This window comes from Athene cunicularia, assembly GCF_003259725.1.
Source record: "Athene cunicularia isolate RWA chromosome 14 unlocalized genomic scaffold, athCun1 chr14_part1, whole genome shotgun sequence".
NCBI lineage: Eukaryota > Metazoa > Chordata > Aves > Strigiformes > Strigidae > Athene > Athene cunicularia.
In genome coordinates, this window is record NW_020799118.1 from 3,507,140 (window position 1) to 3,524,599 (window position 17,460).

Sequence of the window (17,460 nt, forward strand, 5' to 3'; positions counted from 1 at the left end):
TAACCCAGACTGCCCAACAAATGTATGTAGTGTACACCAATGCATAGCATGTCTGATATGGAGGCAGATTATGGTGAGACTAGAACACAGAGCTCAAGGCTTTCACTGTTATGAATACTGTAACCTTCCAACCATGCAGCTCCATGGCTGTTAACAGGTTCTCTTTTTCCCTAATAAAACAGGATGACATGTGGCAAACAGCGCTGTTTTTCCAATGTCTTCATCGCATCTCTCAATAATTCTGCTGCTGCCTGAGGCACAAAAGAATAAAATACAAAAAGGCAGAAAGACCCAAAGAATAGTTATAAATTCTCCTACTTAGAACAAAAATGTAAAATTAACATTTCCAAGAAATAAAATATATATCATTTTCTAGGAGCTGAAGCATTATAAATTCTTAGGACACAGTTTACTATATTCTTACAAGGATCCCAAGGCCAGTCTGTCTTTCCAAGGCTGATAAGCATAGTCCTTGACTTTCTGATCAGCTGTACATCAGGATTCTACTTATCCCCCTTCACCAAATCCAGCATTTATATAAGCCTGGCTAGATTTGGAGACAGTCTTATTACAGTATTGGATGGTTATCTCAAGCTTTTTATAAATGTAAAGAATGTAGGATTAGAAAGAACTTTATGCTGCAAATCCTCATCTTTCTTCATTCATTGACCAGTTTCCATCATAACACTAACTGGCTTCTTGCCATTCCTCAACTTAATTTTCTTTCTAAATACTATTCACTACTAGCAATTTCCCACCCAAATGATGCCCACCTTAGTCTCAGTCCTCCTATCAACTCATTTTATGTTGTTTAATCAGCTTTTCTTCATCCTGTATCCAGCTACCATATCCACCTCCCAGGCTCATTTTTACTAGATTAAACAAAACCAACTCACCTCATCTCCTGCAAGTGAGACTTTCCATTCCCCAGTCACTAAAGTAAATAATTGCTAAATCCATTACAAAATTAGCCAGGCTTTTTTAGAATATGAGAGACTAATTGTAGACAGTGTTCCTTCCAGGAGTTCCTCTGTTTCCTGCAGTGGAGTGAAATTGTCTCTATTTCCAATAGCAACACCAACAGAAAAAAGTACAGGAACACCCTGCCAGTTTCTGGCCCAGAGAAGTTTGTTTGCAGGTAACCAGTTCTTAGCAAGATGTTCCAATTTGGTGCTAGTAAACATAACGCTATTCTTGTTTTACCTTTTCATTTTTTCTAAAATACCTATTTTTATAGTGTCTCAAAGCTTGATAAATTTATTAATACTACAAACTGCAAATTTAATCTACAATATGCTAAACTATATATTGTGGTTCCATAAACAAAGTATGGGGGTTTTTTAACTGAAATACAACACAACCTGGTGAATTCAACATACTGTCCTTTAGCTGTACTCTTATTCTAAGAAAATTTCCAGTCCTGGTCAGACATAATTAATATTCAAAAACTGAAATAAACAGCCACAATGAGCAGCATAGAGATTTTAATCCTATCCAACCGGTCATGGAGAGAACTGCTAAAACCTGGGTTAATCCTTCCGATCCTTAGTCAGAAATTAAAGTCTGCGCAATTGAAATGGTATGGCAGAATTAGATTTGCTTGTGGTAAGGATTCAATTAAACCAAAAATTAAGATCTGAAATAGCTTCAGTTAAAATCAAAGAAGTGCATTTCTACTGACAGATATTATAATCCAGAAGAGTCATTGTACTGAGACCAAACTCATAGCCCTTCTCTCCACAGGAAATTAATTTGGGACAAATCCCAGACACTGATTTTCAGATAAGAGTTTTGTCAAAAAAGAATAAATCAGCATTTCTCCAAAACAATAATGACAACTGCTAGACTGGAATGCCACGAGTAAGGCACAGCCTCCGGTTAAGAAAACCACAGAAATGAAGACAATTACTTACATTGCAATTTTATGAAGCAGATTCTCACAAACACCCTAGTGGCAATTTTAACTACTTTATATTTGTTACTGTACTCAAAAACATGACATACCCATTAGATGTAAAATATTTATCTCATATCTATTTATCTGTATTGGGCAGGGGATTGTTTTTATTTTTAGCAAACTGAGAGATTACACATGTCAACACAGAAAATTTTAAAAATGAAGAAGGGAAGATACCACTCTCCCAGGAGCAATTTCTCTTGAAGCTTCTTTATCATTTGTTAAAGCCTACACAAATCAGGCTGGATTAAATCTAAAATATAACAAATAGACTGTCTGTGCTGTTGCAAGTCTTCAGACTTGTCTATAGACAATTTATGTCAAGCCTGAAGTTTATGGTTGTTTTTCCTGATGAAGTTACATATGAGATCATCTCGAGACCCAGAAAGCCAGTGCTCCCCTTGAGCCTACAAATGCCATGTCTGTGCACTTGTGTAGCGCATCACACTGCACAGTTACCATGGGAGGCAAAAGTGAAGTGGCAGTAAAACTTTCAGTTACAAACATTTAAGGTCTATAGCAACAGAACAGAGGCAAGTATTCAGCTGTAGCCCCCATGCCAAGACAGCCAGAGGTTTCAACCTATTGCATAAGTATATTTCAGTAATCTTTGTTGCTCCAAAGCTGGAAGCTTTTACTTGGGAAAGGCTCTTCGAAGTTGCTTTGGGAACTGGCTCTCTGCAGATGGAAAAACAAATGATTAAACCAGCTCAATAGGGAGTCAGACTTACTGTACATACTTGATTTAAAAAGAAGCTAAAGGAAGGAGAATGTGGGTTTTTTTAATACAACACTAGAATTCTTGTTAAGAAGGAAAATATACCACCATCTGAGCTGAATCAGAAAAGCTGTTTTAATAACAAAGTTTTTAACTGGGTCAAACATGCAAATAAAACCTTAAAGTGGCCTCGTAAAACAAAAATCTAATTACCAAAAAGAAGTTTAAATAGAGTATCAGGTTTAACTTAAGTAAAACTGGGTAATATGCCGACAAGAAATTTCACAAGCAGCCCAGTTAAGTCATTTGAAGGAGAGCATCCCCGGTACCCTTACAGCACCAAATCACTCCTTTAACTAGAGACTGGTCTTCTAAGCAGAATATGCCTTAAGTCTAATGTGTTGCTTGGACTTTCCACCTCAGATACTGAGGCTATGTCTGCATCGTTATGCCTTTTACAGAAAGAACATATTAAGCCCGTTATTAGAAAGGCAAAACCCCCTCCATCTTCTTGTTACATTGCAGCATTCAAATCTTCAGGAAAAGCATTTAAGTAGGCATTAAAGGACCTAATATTTTAAGTATTTGCTTAATTGGCACTTGCTCATAGTCCTCTACTTCATGAAATCAATCATGCCACAGTCAGGATCCCACAAGCAGGATTTTTGCTTTCCATGTGGGACTCACACATGACCTGGATGCTCTCTTTTCCTAGTAGAAGTATGCTCCTTGGCATTTATTATACAAATGCCTTTTGCTGACCCAGAGAATTGTTTTCCACGTAAGTTATTTAAAACTAAGGTTTTGCGTGCCTATAACTTACTTATCAGACAGTAAAAAAAAAGAATTAGAGGTGGGAAATGAGCAAAGTATATTCTTATTTTGGCTTAAAACTTCCACTGCTTTCAGGCAGTGTTCACTGAGGTGTCCACTGCAGCTTAACAAATCAAAAGGACTTACATCAGAATAAGGATAACTGAGCTGGACCGTTACATTTTATTATTGGATGAAATAACTCACTATTTTAAGATCTCCACCTTGTACTGTAAAAAAAGTAAACCAGAAAACAGTTCCTCTCCAGCCAACAGTCATCTTATACAAGGAAACACACTTAAACAGAAATAAGACAACTTAAGCACACAAAAAAGATTGGTAAGGCTTTCAGTGACCGTTAAAGGCAGACATGTTGCAGACATGTTGCAGGTTACAGTTGGCTCCCATAAAAACTTCCCACATGTTCATTTAAGTTATAATTCGGAGACCATGGGAGATGTTTTTAAAAGAAATTGAGAATCTGAGAATATTTTGATATAGTGAGAAGCTATGGAGTAACTGTTCAGGATATTTTAAATGTGAAGATTTTTTATGTACACCTGTCCTAAGCCAGCTATTTAGTGTCATTTCACTTATTCACTGACCACTGGAAATAATATGCTATAAGATGGTGATGGATAGTAAAGAACAACAACAGGAAAGCAAAAGAGATTGTAGCCAGAACACTGTATCCTGTAAAAGGTTAGAAAAGGAAAGTGTGCAACATGACTTTTAAAATTGTTAAGACTCGAAAAATGACAAGATGAGTATATCTGGAAATGGCTATGAAGATCATCTGTTGACTTTAGCCAACCTGGGGGCAAAATCATAAACTTGTGTTTTTCCTTCCACCAGTGAGCTTACCCTGCAAAGAGCCAAAACTAACCTTGTCTGACACTTTCTTATGCTCTGTTCTCCGAAGACATTGCTCATTTTCAACCTCATGATACAACCAGTCATATAGGCGACATCAGCGCTTATGTAATTCACAATCCATAACTTTGTTCTGTGCACATACCTACAATTAAGTAAGTAAAGTAATGGCCAGTAAACATGAGTCTCAGAATATTTTAAAGCAACAGCAAAACACATTGACATACAGGGGAGACTGAAGAATCAGCGAGCCACCTAACACTGTAGAAAGCAATTTATTTTCATATATTTTACCTGTCAGTCTGTCCTGTCTCCAGGTATTCTGAAGCCCCTAATTAGATCTGAAATTTAGATTAATTGAATTGAAAATCAGTTATAAAAGGGAATCATATCTTCAAATGCTAGTTCCTAAAAATCCAAGGGAGTATGCATCCCTGGAAAGGACCCAAACAGAGTGAACATACACACATAGAAAAAAAAAGTACATTTATTACAACAAATCACAGAATTATTTAAAAATCTTTCCATTTTCTACAGAAATGGATGTTTACATAGAAGGACATCAGCACTGGACACAGTATAAAAGTGCATAGTAAAATAAAGGGAGGGTTGTATATAGGAAAGCCCATAGACTAACCCTATCCCAGAGGTTATACTAAAGGAAAAAATAAAAGCAGTAGGGCAATTTTAAATTACATCAGAAGAGAAGCATGCAGACTGCAATACACCAATTACCAGATACTTAAATACAGCTTGGGCTCCCTACATTGCACCAGGAAAAGCAAATGTCTCCCTATATGAATATGTAAAGCTGATCAATGAATGCAGAAGGAATAACACAGGACAGGAGAATTGCCCAAGGCCAGGAACCCTGAAGAGATACCGGGATGGAAACTGTTCAGAGTTTTGAATACTTTGGGTTTTCTCATACTTTTTCCTTCACAAATAGATCACTTTCAGCAGCAGCAATTTCTATTGCTCGTTTATCACCACCTCAGCTCTCCACCAATGTTACCCTAGCTCACCTGGTTTAGTTTCTCATCCTTTCTCTGTTTTCTGCTTGTTAAATATAAACAGGCTTGGTTTAAAGTTGTAAAAGTCTTCACCTTCTTCTTGGGATTCCAGAGAATTTTTATTTGCTTCAACTAATCTTATTTTAGCACAACTATCATCTGTGCTCTGTGTACACTGAAAGAGTCCCAGTACTCCTAACATTAAGGGATACATAATTGTGAACTAAGAGGTTTATTCTCTCCTAGCCAACCTTGTTTATTCTAGATGTCAACTAAGGCAACAAATGGAACTAAACCAAACCCCAACCCTAACTCTAACACCAGGGTGACAGTCAAGTATAAAGGAGAATAGCAAATAGATGGGACACAGATGAAGACAGTGTTAACAGGAGGGTGTTCTGAAGCAGCTCTTTGGTGGAAGATTTGCATACAGAATGGACTGGATGAGAAAAACACAGTCTAAGAACAAGCAAAGGAAACAAATGTTTCTTCTTACAACTTCTGTACCGCTTTGCTCTTATGTAGTTAAGTGATAGAGCTTTATGTTTTGCATGCTAAACATTGGAGTCATCCTCGTCTTTCACTAGAAACCAGAGTCCACAACAGGAAATTTCAGCCTTTTTAAAGACAACAATCGTTAAAATGCAGATGGAGAAAGGAGAGAGGAGGCAATGGTAAAGAGCAAAACAAAACAAAGGACAGGGTTGGCTTATATACTACAAAGGTTATGTGACTATTGAAAATAAACCAGACCATCCTAAATGGTACCTGACTAGAATACAGACACTCTCCAGAGTTTTTGCATCTGTTTTCTTATGATGAATTCGCAAGCCCTATCTCTTCCCAGGTAGGTACTTCATATAGCTCTGGTGCCTCTGCTAACACAATTTACCCAGAACTCTTAATTAGCCTCACACACAAAAAATAACATGTAATTTGTCTGGTAATTATATGTTTCTGTAATTCCTAAAAGTAACTCATTACAGGAATGTCACACACTTAGAACAGATTACCTTAATTCTATTTTCTGTTTATTCAATTATAACTGTCACTGCTAATTGTATTGTAAATTGTGTTGAGCTGGAAGGTGGCTACAAAATCCCAGCTCTTTTCTCTTTCATAGTGGTTCTACATATGCAGTGTGTTTCCACTAGACACAAAATCAATGTAGTGAAAACAAAGCAGTCCTACCGTTAATTCTAGTCATGTGGAGAGGCAAGCTGGTCAGCGCAAATAGACAAAACTTTGTATCAACAAAATTACTGGCAGACATCTTGAACCAAAAGTTCAGACACTGAAAAAAACCCACACCAGTGCCAAGATAAGGAAACAAAAGGAAAAGATAAGCGGCTTCCCACCCAGCAATCCCTTGAATGAAACAGTTTTATAGAAATATCTTGCTCTGAGATGCACAAAAGGCAGGCTATAAACAGTTACACGCCCTGAGCAGAGGCCATGGAGCAAGACCAGCATTCATGTCCTCAGTCATGCTGCAGCAGGTAACTTGTGTCAAGGAAACAGTCCAGCCTATCTTCATTAAAAGCCTGAAAGGAAATTACTGTCCCAAACCTATGTGATAGAGATAGAAAGCCTAAAACACTGACTGAAGAGTTATCTGGTAATAAAATACCTCCCCAAGAGAGCTTACCCAAACCTAGATTAAAGGATACATAATTCTAACGTTGAAAGGTGTATGGTCTCAATCTGAAAAAAAAATCTACTTTATCCAGGCTACTCAGAGATGGATGTATGTGATCCTACTGGGAAATTACACTACCGACAGCCAATTCAACACCCCAAACCACAATTACTTGTAGGCTCCATCATGAGGAGCAGATAAATCGATGTACTTGAAAAATATTAAAAGCATGAAGATGACAACCTTTTATTTTCTCACTATTCCTCTCCACCTTCAGCAAGGGAATCTGGAAGAAAGCAGAGAGAAGAACCTACATATATACCAAAAAAAAAAACCAACCAAAACCCAGACCTAGCTTTCTCAGACCTGATCATGCCTAAATACCAAATCAAAGATGACTTCCAAAAGAAATGGAAGTAATTTTGGAGTTGTATGCAGAATATTAGTGTTTTAATCAAATCTCATCCACAGCTCTCCAGTGTGCTGCTTTGTGTATTACAGCCCATAGGGACTGCACTTCTGCTTTGAATTTGCCCCTGTCCAAACAGGTTAATCTTCTAAGCATTCTCTGTTCTATAAATGCATAATCAAATTGTGATGTTTCACTGATGCCCATGCTCCAAAGGTTGATTAGGGAACCTTCAGCCCTGTGTATTCCTCAGCCCACCCCAGTCAACAGCAATGGACCCCTCATGTTTGAGGCCCAGAAGGCACAGACCTTTCTTCAGAGGAATTTTGCTCTTCCCTAAATAAGAGATAATTTGTACACCTGGGACGACTCCTCCTTCCAAGCACTTTGATCACTTAACCTTCACGTGTATGGAAAGTACAGGGGAAATTGCTGTTGGGAAAGATGAGACAATCTTTGCAAGTTTGCCCAACACAAAGTTACAGCTGCTGGACGTCAAGTAATGTCCATGTGCAACTTGGAGTATCACATCTGCATATCAGGAAACTAGATCATTTTCTTGTCAGTTTTTCAGCTTTTATACTACATTTCTTCTACATGCTTCCATTTATTTTTAAATATTCCCCCTTTTAATCAACCTTATTTCCAGTTCGAGCTTCACAGTGAGCCTATGAGTCTCAACTCCTCCCTGACCCAATATATTAAGTCTCAGGATAGAGGAAGATACCTCACTGTGGGCCTTTCAGCACAGCTTCTTTGAGTGCAAATACTCAAAAAGAAATGCTTGCTAGTTGCTATGCATTTACACAAGAGCACAAAACCTTTTCCTAGAAACAGTGGGGAGACCCAAGCATACTCCATGAGCAGCACCACCTCTCTGGGGCCACGAGACCCCCAGCCAGGTCTTGAGAAGCCAGAGGGGCCCTTGGATGGAGGGTGAACATGCAGCACAACTGGAGTTCTGCACTAAGAGAATAAAGCCATGTCCATTTTTACAAACCATGCATCTAGCTTATGCACCTCAATTGCAAGCACAGGTTTTTTTTCTCTTAAGGACATTAAGTCTAAATCTAATATAAATAGCCAGGGATGCTGCTGCAGTTTTATTTATTTCAGTGAAGTACAGAAGAAAATATCTCAAGGATTTAAACAAACAATATGGTGACAGATGGTATGGAGACAATCCAGGCTGGCCTCCCTCAGTAAAATCCACACAACCTCAGCTCCAGGAAAGAGGGGAGGCAGAGGAGGAAGAGGAAGGGGGAGGAGGAAAGACAGAGAAAAAAAGAGTACATGCAAGCTGGTCCAGATGACCACAAATTTCTAACAAATAAAACCAGTTGCGGACTGCAAAGGTTTTCTGTTCATCTATATAAAGCTCTTTGTAACATCACTGATGTAAGCTGATCTACCTCAGATATCTTCCAAGCGAGTCCAAAAACAGTATAAAGAAATTGTTGAAATTAAATTGTTAGTTCAAATAAGTGATAAACACACTATTAAACTGTCTATTCAAATAATCATAAGCATTCTCTCAAAAAGAATAGATGAAACATGAAAAATATGTTTGACATGATATCAAGGCCCCCCTGTTCTGTTCACTGCATAATTTTATTAGGATTAATATTTTCAGGTATATTCTCTGGATATATTCTGATTGCCAGACATGACTTATGTGCTTTATAATAGCCTATTATTATTTTGTAGCTTAAAGGGCATAATTTTGGATTTTATATTTGAGAATGTCCTTGGGGAAAAAAATTCCAAAGATGTTACCAGGAAAGTCTGCAAGTAGAAAATTATGCTGAAAGTCTGGTGTCCTACTTTTACCACTCAGGAGACTGCTGTGTTATAATTACCTATAGGCAGGCAATAGTCTGGAGAGACTGCTACATCTGGAGATGATCTACAGCACTGACTTAATAGCAGTTTTAATATGTGGTTGATCAAAACAAAGACACTTAAGGATTTCTATTTTCAGGAACTGTAAGAGCAGTTTGAAAAGAAAGCAAACAGTACCTTTGAGATGAAAGTATATTGCTCTTCCTGCAAACAACTAGATCCAAGTGAAGCCACTCATCTCTCCTAAGACTGCCTTATAGGATCTCACCCTGCACCCTGGGCTCAGCTGCATCTATGAAACTCAAGCAAGCTAAAAAATAGGAACTTACACTACATCAAAAAAATCAAGTAAACTCAAGAAGACTTCCATTTCCTACAATCTGCTTATTAGCTACAGAAATTCCCAATCTCTTCAAAAGTATCTTCTTAGGGAAATTAAACCAAATATCCTTCCCTTCAGCTCCACAAGTGTGACAGTTCAAGTCTACTTTCACAGTATTCCAGAAAATCCTCCATGTTTTCCTTTGTTAAATAAAGAAGGAAACTTTTGTGTGGACAACAATGAAGAATATAATCATCTCAGAAATAGCTAGGAAATCCTTTAGGAAAGAGAGTGGGAGAGAGAGCAAGAGGGCAAGGCTCACGTCATTAATGTATGCTCCTCCGAGTTCCGAGACACAGCTCAAAGCAGCAAACACTGCAGCTCTCCCTCTTAAAGCTTTACTTTCTCATAGCGATGACAGTACAAGAACAGTAATGTAAACCAGCATGCTGTATCATAACCACCTCACGCTCTGGCAGAGCGCTGGCTCTTGTTGAAGAAAAACACAAGATATTGTTTCCGCTCACCCCATTCACCTCAGTAAGACAGATTTCAAGTATGTTTTTAACCATTTAATAGCAGTGATTATGGCGTGTATGCTTAAAGGTAGAACTGCAGATGACAAGCCTAGTTCTAAAAATCTTTACAGATGTGCAAGACAGTTTATTTTTCATAAATATAGATTGACTTTTATGGAGATAGTCAAGTGAACACAGATTTGCAAATGGTACATTTTTATTGCAGATCAAAATAAAAATGAGAATATCTAAAAGTTATGCTTCCCGTAGCAGCATTAGTAGAGCTAGAAGGAAAATCAAATTCAGGTGCTTCTTTAAGAGGCAGAAGCTGGAAGTACTGTGTGCAATGAATAGTGCAAGCTACTGTATCTAGACCTGAAACAGCAGTTACATGAATACAGGTATTTTTGCACCAAAGCATGCGTTAAACTACAGTTGAATCTTCCAGTCTTTCACAGTACCAACCAAAGCTAAAGTTAACATGCTCAGGAGTATAGTGCCACACACACGCTAATATTAGATTCAGTAAGGGCCGGAATGAAAAGTTACAAAATTTAAATTTAAAATTTTTTGTAAAAATACAGGACTGCTTTTACAAGCCAGCTAGATGAGCTGGACAGAAATCTACATAATGCATATGGAAGACATGCAAATTGATGATCAAACTAGATGAAGTATGATCTCCAGAAAAGATTCTACAATAAAAAAAAACCTAAGCCCAACACCCCCCATTCATTTCAATTATTTTTAAAGCATAAGAATTGAAGCACAGTTACACATAGGGCAAATGTGAAGTGTGGCTTTTCTTTTTTTTTTTAATCTTTTTTGATATGATCACTGCGCTATGAGGACACACAGCAAAGAAGTTGTGAGATGTGTAAAGGGACCTTAAGAGCCATGTACAAAGTCATATATGGATGAGTGTAAATCCTCAGTACCTGAGCCAGGAGTCTGGGTGTGCTTTGATCATAGTTACAAGGCTGGGCCTAGAGTTCTGGTTTGCACAGGTGCAGTACGGTTTTTGTATCACAGGAATGAGGAAAAACCAAAGCATTTTCAGCTATGTCTATAGTGAGCTGAAAATGACAGGTGATGCAAACATCTGCAAGTATTTCAGCAAAATACCTGAAAAATATCCACCAAAAGACTGAATAAGATTTTAAAGTACAGTTTCACTCAGTACTTATTCAGTTAAGACGCGTTAACAAATACCCCAGCAGCACTATAGGACACGGCGGGGGGGGGCTGGCAGAGGAGATGAACATGAGTCAGCAGTGCACCCTTCCGGCGATAAAGCCTAACCAGGCTGCGTGAGCAAGAGCCCAGCCAGCTGCTGCTTGAGGGATTAGTCCCCTTCCGTACTCCTGAGGCCACATCTGCAGTCCTCGGCCCAGTTTGGGGTTCCCCCATCAATATAACTGAGTGAGTCCAAAGGACCGGAGCGTAGGAGGTGCGAGAAAAGGCTGAGGGAACCTCCCCAGAAAAGAGACTGGCACAATTGCAGCCTGCAACCATGCAAAGACAGAGTTGGACTCAGGCTTAGAGCAAAAGAACAAGAGCCTGTGGTCACAGCACTGAGGGAAAATTTAATGCAATATAACCAAAATAGCTGCATGGTGAGAAAGGTTAAATACTGGAACAGATTGCCCAGAGAGGCTGCGGTATCTACATCCATGGAGCTATTAAAAATGTCACTGGACAATCTGATCTGACTTTGATGTTAGCTTGTCATGGAGCTAGGGTTGGGCTAGACAGCCTCCAGTGATCCCTTCAAACCTCAGTTGCTCTATGATTCTATGTTTACTATTTTCGAGAAGGATGGGAGTGAAAAAAGGAAAGCCAAAGGTGATGGTAGATGCAAAAGGGATTTTATACTAAACAATTAAATGTGTTCATTGTCAATATTATCAGCAGAAAGAATAATGAAGAATGATAATTTAACCATATATAGTACTTATTTTTTGGAAACAGAAAAGAAATCTTTTGAATAACATTTCCAGAGCTGTTTCAAGAAGCATCATGTTGTAATAGCCCTTCTGGAAAACTACCTTCACCTTCAATGCTGTTCGGCTGCGCAGTCTAACTGTCAGTACTTCCACAAGAGTAAAATGCTTCAAGTTATGTATTTCAGAAAGATTTCTAATGAGAGATTAGAAAGACTTAATTCTGCAATATGCAAAAGCAGTATGGTTCAAAGACACTAAGGATTCCTCAATGTATTTATAATCCATAGGGGCTTTTTCCCCACTTGTGAAAGAATCAAATCCTTTAGTTTTGCAACAGAACTAACCACATTGTTCTGTTTTAGAAAAGTATCACAGATACTACCAGAATCATGATAGCATGTGGTGAAACAAACATAACTAAGTTTAAAACCAAATGCTTAAGTCAGGAAACATTTCCTAAGTAATGTTTGGTTAGAGATCCCTCAAATGTCAACAGATACAGGATGAATGAGCAGCCAGTCTGTTTTCAGCATCCTCCAAGGGATGCTGATGCACAGCAGGTTGGCACAGATGCCCCAGACAATTCTCAGCTTGTTTCAGCAGACTATCCCACAGCTGAATGTGTTTTAAGTCTGTAGCAGAATTGGGGACCAAAGCCAAGGAGCAGTTCAAGTGAAGGCAGATCAGCTAGGTTCAGAAAACATTCCAGTTTTGTTGGCTTCGCGTGACTTGTCAAGTTTCATAGTCTATATCAAGCAAACTCATCTCCTGAGGTGGTGCAGGCAAACTTTCACCAGCCTGAAGCAGAGCACAGCCAGCTGCGCCAGCAGAGGAGGCAGTCTACACAACACCCCCTTCACAGCAGATGTTCGCACGGGGACTCGGTACTTCAAAAGCTGTATGTCCTGCAATAATCACTGCATGCTCCAAATGTGGGCATCTCTCATTTAGAAACCCAGAACAACTTTTTCGTTTTTAAACAGATGGCTCATCGTTTCAGATTCACATTGACATAGTATTTATTAGCCATAGAGAATATGGCAAGCTTATCTACTCCGAGTCATTCCAGTAGTCTTCAGCAGTATAGAGCATTATAGACAACTTCTCATTTCCGTGCCTTCAGTTTAGTTCATGTTTAGGACAGTTAAGCATCATATAACAACCACTTGGCACAGAATTCACTGAACTGTTTGCCACCTTTGTGTCAGCCATGCTTGTTAGACTACAAAGAAGCAGGTACTACACACACACACACACACTTTGAAGTACAAGTCATCTAAAACACAGTACCAGCAGAATCCCACAGGGGAGGCAAATATCTGTTAGAGCCACATAAGGACATAAATGAAATGGCCTTATTAGAGTGCCAGAGAACTACATCCACAAGCAGGAGTGGGACCAAGCATCTTCTTGCATATCCAGCCATCTCAATGTATGAGACAATACAGAAGACTTTAAACATCGATCAGCTTCACAATTTAGCCAACATCCATGTGTTTCAGCTAAAATCCTGACACTGACTTGGAAGACAGATTTTACATTTGCAGACCTTCTCCCTCAGACTTCATCTCCTCTGCCATTATGACAGCACTGTGAATTTCACCTTCAACTCCCAGGAGTTCTTTCCTAAACAAATGGTTAATTGAGTGTCATATGCAAGTCTCATTACTGTGATGTTCCAAACCCAGCTGGAAGACATTGCACATTGCAAAAGCCAAGTTCAAAATAAAGGCAATTTTAATTATATGAACAAACAATTCCTTCAGCCCATTCAAGCTACTGAAGACAGCTTTGTTAGAGTGTCTTAACACAAAAAAGAACAATTTTGATTTCCCTAGTGGAAATCTTAGAAGCCAAGTTTCAGCATAAAAATGTTTTATTAGCAAACTGTGATAACCCCTAAAATCAAAGACAGTGATACAATAATAACTATTAGCATACAATGAAAAGAGTATTAAATTACTGAGACAAGAAAAATACAATCTATTTAATTTTCTAGAGGCTCCTACATAAAAGTAAAAAATAGATCTGTATCAGTGACATCCTGCATCTGCTACCGAGTGTGAAGTCAATTCCATAAGGATTTCTGCCAGTGCTTCATCATTCAGCACTGGTTGGGATCTTCAAATGTTCTTATACTGGCATAGAAAGTTGAGTGAAATATGTATCAAATAAAATTCCTAAATATATATATATAAAAAGCCAGCTTCATAAAGATGGGTAAATCTGTACAGTAGTTTAAAAGTACATGAAATAACTGCCTCTGTAACTTGGTCGCTGCAATTACATTTAAGATAGTAGCATTGACTGTAATGATCTTTCCATATAAATCAAGATGTCAAAGCCATTGTTATAGATTCTCTGCTATAATTCAGCACTTACTGTCCTCCCCTTGTATGACATAAATTTAAAGGAAGGCTGTTCAAAATACCAAGAGAGACAGGTCTCTTATCCCAGTGGAAAAAGTCTTTCCCAGAGGTGAAAAGTTTCTAAAGTTCAAAGCTGATTCCTCAATTGTAACTAATCATTGCATCTTTCCTGCTTCTTTTTCCCCCCCTCAAGTTATGAAACAACATATCTGGACCACTTCATTTTTAGATGGATTCAGAGAGCACTTTACTATTCAAAAGCCACTTGTAAGGAATAACTATTTAACGAATAAGAAACACTAAAGGGTACACATACCAGGAAATAAGTTACAATTAACACTGAAATGCTGGAAAACCAGTAAATTACTTCCTTCCCACACCTGAACTCCCTTTTCATCTATCCTCTGAGCTCCTCTCAGACTTTCAGGCCAAGCAGTAGCCCATGAAAGGGAGCTGTCGTGCACGGTGCTAAGCACCTGTTTCAGAAACAGCAGCAATCACTTCACTAGATCAATGCTGCAGTGCCAGCAAGGATTTCTTAAAAATTCTTACAATGTTAAGGAACATGAGCTGGGTACATGAGTCACTTTTGTCATTCCAGTCTCACAACAGATTATATAAAGAGATGTTTTCCAACAAAACAATTTGTCATTCTCTCCAGACTTCAGAGAAGGCCATTGTGAATTTTCATGAACTATAGAAAATTAGAAGTATCTGGTTAGCAAAAATCTAATGTAATAAATACAGTGGATACAAGAGCTGGTTCAAGTTTGTATGACTACTTAATTTATAACCTGTAGTCCATCTTGTATGATTGCCCTATCACTACTATTGTCCTCAAATACATTCAGATCTATTGCTTGCTATTTCTTATAAGAACACAGAATATCTGCTTATAATTTTACATCTTATGCCTAAAAATCATTTTATGGACCTACTATTTTGATGTTGTTTTTATAGCCATATGTCATATTTGCTAGTAAAATTTCTAAACTGACCAGCATTCAGTGTACTGGAGAGTTAAATTTCATTAGGACTGCTTTTACAATGGACAGAAAGTTGAGTTTCAGGCATGAACCCCAAAATATTTCAGAATATTTGATGAGTGATCAATGAGGACACTGTTCCATATACTTTTTCTTTTTTAAGTACAGAGCCAGAATTAGAAGCATCCTTTTTGAACTGTCTGTAGTGATTATTCACAATAGAGACCAACACGGTGAAAAACATTACACTAGCAACAGCTTTTTGTAGATTTTCCTACCTTATCTGCCATTATCATGGAGGCCCCGCCATGAATTCCAAGAATTGGAATAGAAGTCTGAGATGAAATAAAATCCAAAATCTGAGCTACTGCCTCCTGATCAGTATCATCTCCAAAAACCACTCCATGGATCTTGGTGCCTGACATCAGGTCGCAAACATGTGTTATGATGCTCTTAGGGTCAGTCTGGTTCACCAGAAGGGTCACTACATTGACATCAACAGTCAGGTCTGCTGACATTTCTCTGGTCCAGAGAGCTCTGATATCTCTCTCTGTGATAGACTTGGTCCTTCCCAGAATCACTGCAATGTTCAGGATGGGATAACTTTTCTCCGCTCCACAAACAAGATCCAAAGGCGCCAGAAGAGCTTGGAGTACCAGGAGCGCACAGCCAATTTTCCTCATCTTTGCCAGCTTTATCCCCTGTAAAAGCGATCACATTGTATGAGAAAAACAGAGAGGAAAAACACATACACTCTATATATCTAATGAAGGTTTTAAACAGAAAGCTTCTGGACACAATGCAAACTTTAGCAGCTTTTTATAACACATTCTTCACCTTAGTTTCAATTCAAGCCTCTTATATGTCCTCAAAAAGTTGTCTTGCCAATGACACTATTACAACTGGTCTCCTGCAAGCAAGGCAGAAAATGTAGCACAAATTCAGAGAAAAGACCCATTCAAATTCTTCCTGGATGGCCAAAAAATTTAAAATGACTGAGAACATTAAAAAAAGACATTATCATCCTTCTCTATAACCTTGCTGTTCTAAAAACGGGTAAAACACAGAAATATCTTTTCCTTTGTCCTGAACGTCTATTTAAAATTTAGTCACAGTCTAAGAGGAAGGGGTGCTTTAGCTCAAAACCAGAGAAGTGAGCCAGAGGTCTGCTGGAAACCCCAGTCCATGTACTCCATACAGCTCACAGCATCCCAGAACCATGCTGTTTTACTTCTGAAGATCTCTCCTAGACAGGTGCTGCTCAAGCACAGTCTACTGTATTTCTGGAAATGATTCAGAAGCACAATATTTTATCTTAATTCTTCTCCCTCCTCTTACGCAGCATTCACTTGAGCATCTCAGAACTGCTGATCTCAGACACAAAATTGTCACTGGTGTTGAAGGGGAGGGTGTTCCATAAATGAGCATCACTGCATTGGTTTACTTCATGTCTTCACTGAATCTCTGTAGGGGGCTGAATATAGACAGAGTAGGACGGGGAGAAAGATGAGCCACAGGAGTGATCTGAACTATCTGAAGGAGGGAGAAGAGGGAGAGAAGGTCTGACTCTGCAAGATCACTCTCTGTTTTCGTGCCCCGGGGGATTTCCACCCCCATAACTGGCTCTCTGCTAGCTGCAACAAGGGAGTCCCTGTGCCACATAAAGCCAAGCTTGTTGCAAAGCGTCACGGAGGAAACAGTAGCGGCGGGGCTGTCCAATCAGGGGTGGCACTTGTCAGCTCTCCCCTCTCATCCTGCCAGCCCTATCTCCATCAATCACAATCATCTGCTGCTGAAGCATACACCAAGGCAAGGGCTTGCTGTATCATCACCTCCTTTCGAGGCAGACACGGAGATGGGCACCTCGAGAGCCCATTTAACCGAAAATCCCTGCCGCTGTGCTTCCCCAGGCACTGCGCCGCGGGCCAGATTCCCACCGCGGCAGCACCGGCGGTAGCAGGGAAGCGGTAGAAATACAGCCCCCTCGCCGCCCGCGGGGCCGGGGATCGGTAACTGTAACACTGCGCACACACACGCTCACACCCCCCGCCCCGG

At 39.1% G+C, this 17,460-nt stretch overlaps 1 protein-coding gene across 3 annotated transcripts in view; it reads right to left on the reverse strand.

Annotated features, from left to right (window-relative positions):
- Positions 1–16,721, reverse strand: part of GRIN2A (glutamate ionotropic receptor NMDA type subunit 2A) — a 189,356-nt gene extending 172,635 nt beyond the window's left edge. For all 3 annotated transcript variants that reach the window (XM_026858754.1, XM_026858753.1, XM_026858752.1), the window contains exons 1-2: positions 16,243–16,721; positions 15,684–16,106 (exon numbers count right to left, since the gene is read on the reverse strand). In XM_026858754.1, the coding sequence (XP_026714555.1) occupies positions 15,684–16,088 (405 nt within the window). In that variant the 5' untranslated portion in view covers positions 16,089–16,106; positions 16,243–16,721. The remainder of the gene's footprint in view (positions 1–15,683; positions 16,107–16,242) is intronic.
- Between the last annotated feature and the right edge of the window lie 739 nt (positions 16,722–17,460).